Below are 5,829 nucleotides of genomic sequence, written 5' to 3'. Positions count from 1 at the left end.
TGTGTGTGTGTGTGTGTGTGTGTGTGTGTGTGTGTGTGTGTGTGTGTGTGTGTGTGTGTGTGTGTGTGTGTGTGTGTGCACTGTGAGAGAGAGAGAGAGAGAGAGAGAGAGAGAGAGAGAGAGAGAGAGAGAGAGAGAGAGAGAGAGAGAGAGAGAGAGAGAGAGAGAGAGAGAGAGAGAGAGAGAGAGAGAGAGAGAGAGAGAGAGAGAGAGAGAGAGAGAGAGAGAGAAATCTCTCTCTCTCTCTCTCTCTCTCTCTCTCTCTCTCTCTCTCTCTCTCTCTATCTGTTCATCTTATTTGCATATTTTCTTATTTGTTCTTGAAACTTTTATTTTCAATATAAATTACATTAGGCAGAACAATAAGATTACTGAAACTATTTCCTGTACTGCAACTACTACAACTGAGGATGAGGATGGTGGTGGTTGTGGAGGAGGAGGAGGAGGAGGAGGAGGAGGAGGAGGAGGAGGAGGAGGAGGAGGATCAGAGAGATTGCTATGCTACAGTTGCTATGTGAACTGAGAAAATGAAATAAAAATAAAGATCACACACACAAACACACACACACACACACACACACCGCGTAGTGTAGTGGTTAGCATGCTCGACTCACAATCGAGAGGCCCGGGTTCGAGTCCCGGTAAGCGGTGAGGCAAATGGGCAAGCCTCTTAATGTGTGGCCCCTGTTCACCTAGCAGTAAATAGGTACAGGATGTAACTCGAGGGGTTGTGGCCTCGCTTTCCTGGTGTGTATTGTGTGTTGATGTGGTCTAAGTCCTACCTGAAGATCGGTCTATGAGCTCTGAGCTCGCGCCGTAATGGGGAAGACTGGCTGGGTGACCAGCAGACGACCGAGGTGAATTACACACACACACACACACACACACACACACACACACACACACACACACAGAAAGGCTGATATTGAGAATCTCAAGAACTATTTTAAAAACGTAAACTGGGAGATGGAAAACTCATTAACGGTTCAAGAGAAATATAACTTATTTTTGGAAATATACAAAACTGGGGTCAGGGAATATGTTCCGAAATATAGACCTAAAGAAGAAGGAAAGAAAGATTGGTTTAATGCAAGATGTGCTAGGGCAAAGGAGAAAAGAGATGGAGCATGGAAAAGGTGGAGAAGAAACAGAAATCCAGAAAATAAGGAAAACTTCAAAACAGCAAGAAATGAATATGCTAAGGTGAGAAAGGAAGAAGAAAAGAACTATGAAAAGGACATTGTCGAAAAATGTAAGGAACAACCAAAATTGTTCTACAGATTCATAAATGGAAAAATAAGACAAAAAGAAACAATAGAAAGGTTAAAAGGAGAGAACGGAATGGTGGAAGACCCAAAAGTATGGCAGAACTGTTAAATAGTAAATTTCATGAGGTCTTTACTAAGGAATCCAAATTTGAAAGACCACAGGGTAATAGAGAGACTGTCTATATGAAAGAGATTAAAGTAACCAAGCTTGAAATAAAAAGTTGATGACGGAACTAGATGAGGAAAAGGCAATGGGACCGGATGAAGTCTCAGGCAGAATACTGAAAGAATGTAGGGAAGAACTAGCAAGTCCAATATACAACATCATAAAATGCTCAATAGAAAATGGAACAGTGCCAGTGGAGTGGAAAAGAGCTGAGGTGGTTCCCATATATAAGAGCGGAAGGAAGGAAGAACCTTTAAATTACAGACCGGTATCACTAACTAGTGTAATATGCAAGATGTGTGAAAAAGTAATAAAGAAGCAATGGATTGAGTTTCTTGAAGACAACAAAATATTATCAAATAGCCAATTTGGTTTTAGAAAAGGTCGGTCATGTGTAACAAATTTATTGAGTTTCTACTCTAGAATAGTTGATAAAGTACAAGAGAGAGGGATGGGTTGACTGTATTTATTTAGATCTAAAAAAGGCTTTTGATAAAGTGCCACATGAAAGATTACTATGGAAGTTAGAGGAGAAGGGTGGCTTAAAAGGAAGCACATTGAGATGGATGAAGAATTACTTAAGGGGGAGAGAAATAAGGACGATAGTTAAAGATATGAAGTCCAAGTGGAGAACAGTAGACAGCGGAGTGCCACAGGGTCAGTATTGGCACCAATACTTTTTCTCGTATATATAAATGACATGCCAGAGGGAGTGAACAGCTACATAAATCTGTTTGCGGACGATGCGAAACTGTGCAGAGTCATTAAACAAAAAGAGGATTGTGAAATACTACAGGAAGACTTAAACAAGATCTGGAAATGGAGCAAAAAATGGGAGATGGAATTCAATGTGGACAAAAGCCATGTCATGGAAATGGGAAAAAGTGAAAGACGACCAGTGGGAATCTATAAGATGGGAGATGGAGTAGAACTAGAAAAAGTAAAAAAGGAAAAGGACTTGGGAGTGACAATGGAAGAAAATAATCAACCGGTAAGCCATATTGATAGAATTTTCAGAGAGACGTATAATTTGCTAAGGAATATTGGAGTAGCATTTCACTATATGGACAAGGAAATGATGAAGAAATTGATAAGTACTAAAATAAGACCTAGATTGGAATATGCAGGAGTTGTGTGGACTCTCCATAAAAAGAAACACATAAGAAAATTAGAGACTACAAAAAATGGCTACAAGAATGGTTCCAGGATTTAAACGGATGACATGAGGAGAGACTAAAGGCTATGGATCTACCAACCTTGGAGCAGAGAAGAGAGAGAGGGGATCTGATACAAGTTTATAAATTGATTAACGGAATGGATGAAGTGGATAATGAGAAACTGATCCTGAGAGAAGAATATGACTTTAGAAGCACAAGATTGCATAGTAAGAAACTAAGGAAGGGACGATGTCTGACAGATGTTAAAAAAATTTTGTTTCCCGCAAAGATGTGTTGAGACTTGGAACAGTTTGAGTGAGGAAGTGGTGTCAGCAAAGAGTGTACATAGTTTTAAAGAAAAATTGGATAAGTGTAGATATGGAGACAGGACCACACGAGCATAAAGCCCAGGCCCTGTAAAACTACAACTAGGTAAATACACACACACAATAGGGTGGTGGACGGGGAGATGGGGTGGTGACATTCTGAGGTCACGGGAAGGGACAGGGCATGGACCAGGAGGGGAGAGTCAAGTGGGTGGAGCTTTAAGGCTTAGTTTTTGAGGGAGTTTAACCAATCCAAGGGAACCTGAAGCCTTCACCTGGTGTGGATCTGCCAGGTGTTGCTAAAGGAAAATATATGGGTTTTAGATGGCAAGGAGTTTACAGGTCACATCTGTACCATTATGTAGGACAGCCATGATGCAGAAAACATTTAGATATAAAGGTGCAATAATATGGAATAATATTGCAAGACATGTACCACATTAACTGCAGCATTGCTACATTCAAACACAAACTTAAACAGTTTGTGTTAAATAATGATCTCAGTAACACTTAGCACTATTACTGCAATAATGAGTATTAATAGCTAGAAATATTTATGTATTATTTTTTCTCTATATATTTCTCCCTTCTCTCACTCTCTATCTCTTCTTAAATATTCTGTATATTTCTCATTAGTATTAATATTCACAAATCTTTACCTATTTTAAGCATCTTATACATGTATTTAATTACAGTTAATGTATCATTTGTAAAGATTTAAGTTAGTAGCTTTTACTCGTAATGTAGTCAGTATAAACAAATTTCATAATAAGGTAATAAATTTGTATCTTTGCTTTATTGTTTTAAAGAGTATCTTTCCTGTTATTGTCCCACCACTAGTTTTCTGATTTTTCTATTGTATTTGATTTTCTTTATCTTAGGTTAGGATAGGTTAGGTTAGGTAAACTATTTTTCTAACCTAACCTATCTTAAACTAACCTAACCTAAAATTAGTGGTGGGGCAATAACAGGAAAGTACCCAATTCGTAACTTAGCAAGTAGATCATGCAAAACAACAAATACCTGTATAGTGCTTACCCTGCTGTGATGAGTTGGAGTGAAATGCTTCCTCCTGATGGCTTGTAACCATTTCCTCCTACGATCAGGCTGTTGAGGGAATCAGTATACACTCACTCTTGGACCAGTTTTGTAATTGCCTTTGCAGTAAGGTACACAACAAGTAGAAGGCCTTGTCACAAGTAGTTTTATAATGGAATGTAAGTGCGCGCGAAGCGTACCCCACCGCTGTCCATTCAAAACTAACAGGCGACGACCGGTAGCCGATCCTCGAGGGATGACGTATCAGGAGACTCGCGAAACTGTGATCTGGCCTTGTCTCGAGGCGGCCTTGGCTGTAGTCCGAGCGAGGTCCATGGGGCCCACCACATTGGATGCAGTGGTGTTGTCTGGTGCAGGTGGCAGGTGGCGTCGAGTGGTCCGAGGCCTCGTAATACCTCATTTGGGTCAGTGTCGCGGTTGAATGGCCACACCTTGGAGTAGTTGTAGGTGTCTGCATCCCGGCCAGCCCTTCTGCAGGTTATCTCCCAGTACCCCAGACGGAAGGGAGGCCCCTGGAGGAGTGGCACCTTGGGAATGTGCTATAACACGGTCACAACGAGTGCTGAGCCGCACCCCCTCAAGGAGGTCTGTGGTACTTACCCAGGTCGGAGGCGTGGACAGCCTGGGTTGATGGTGGTTGTTCAGGTGGGTGCGAGGCGTCTTGTGGGATGCTCTGGGTGGAGGCAAGCACTCGCGTGGTAGCAGTGGTGAGGGAGATGGCAGTATCCATTTGGTCATCATCGGTGCTGGCGGCGGCCATGGCGGTGGTGGCGATTGGTTAGCCGTCATTATTGGGCGGCCGAAACCTCTCTAAGTGGCGGTGAGACAGGAGGCAGAATTCTGGTGTCACCGATTGCGGTGATAAATGAAGATTAGAGATCACTGTAACGCGTCCTTGCCTGGCGACGTGAAAGCGCGGGAGCTCAATTCATTGTATACAATAACTCATCTGTTCCACCACCACTTCTTCGCCCGTCTGAAGCTTCGCAACAACTGCTAACTTCTTTTCCCGTCTTGCACTGGGGAGGAAATTTTATTTTCTTATCTAGCAATTTCAAAAACAATGTAGTGAAATAAAATCATTATATAATTTATTGTGTTATTTTTGTATTACTTTTCTAAATATCTGTTTCGGGAATTGTTTGTTTTTTTGTTTTGTTTTTCTTAATAGTTCATGGCAAGATTTGTTTTATCTTTCCAGTGAAGATGATACAAGAAAATAATCGTATAAATTATTTTGATGTTTTTTCTACCATCAGTGTTTGTATTCTGAGGATTATTTAGCTTTTATATATCTAGTTTTAATTTGAGACGTGGAACGAAACTCTGCGCGGGGTTTTTTAATGAATTAAGTTAGGTGCTCTTAGTTACATCTCTAATAAAGGAAGTTAAAGTCAATATTTTAGACCTTTATGTACTTTTATATAATCATTCACTAATCTAACCTTTTACAATCAAGATTTCTCATATTTAATTATCATTTCAGTGTTAATATTACGTTTCTTTTTTTTTCTTTTTTTATCTTATTCAGTGTTTGCTACTATAGCATTCTTCTGTTACTATTATTATTATTATTATTATTATTATTATTATTATTATTATTATTATTATTATTATTCATTATTATTATTATTATTATTATTATTATTATTATTATTATTATTATTATTATCATTATTATTATTATTATTATTATTTTTTTTTTTTTTATTATTATTTATTACTGTTATATTCCTTATTCCCCAAATCCATTTTCTTTAAGTCATCCATCTTTGCTATTATCTTTATTTTATTATTTGTACTTCTATTCTGTCCTTCCTCATTTATTTTAGAGAGAGAGAGAGAGAGAGAGA

The 5,829-nt window shown here is 39.1% G+C and overlaps 1 protein-coding gene across 5 annotated transcripts in view; it reads right to left on the bottom strand.

Annotated features, from left to right (window-relative positions):
- The window catches only part of LOC123512834, a 39,319-nt gene extending 34,362 nt beyond the window's left edge, over positions 1-4,957 (bottom strand). For 3 of the 5 annotated variants that reach the window (XR_006677202.1, XM_045269441.1, XM_045269440.1), the window contains exon 1: positions 4,577-4,957. Coding sequence is in view for 2 of the 5 variants with exons in the window: in XM_045269441.1 (XP_045125376.1) it covers positions 4,577-4,736 (160 nt within the window). In the remaining 3 variants the exon portion in view is untranslated. Of the gene's footprint in view, positions 1-3,955 lie in introns of all 5 variants that reach the window. The other 2 variants (XR_006677201.1, XR_006677200.1) reach the window with 1 other exon arrangement.
- Between the last annotated feature and the right edge of the window lie 872 nt (positions 4,958-5,829).

This window comes from Portunus trituberculatus, chromosome 34 (assembly GCF_017591435.1).
Source record: "Portunus trituberculatus isolate SZX2019 chromosome 34, ASM1759143v1, whole genome shotgun sequence".
NCBI classification, from domain to species: Eukaryota; Metazoa; Arthropoda; class Malacostraca; order Decapoda; family Portunidae; genus Portunus; species Portunus trituberculatus.
The sequence above is the reverse complement of the archived record's forward strand: the minus strand, read 5'-3'. Positions and strand labels throughout refer to the sequence as shown.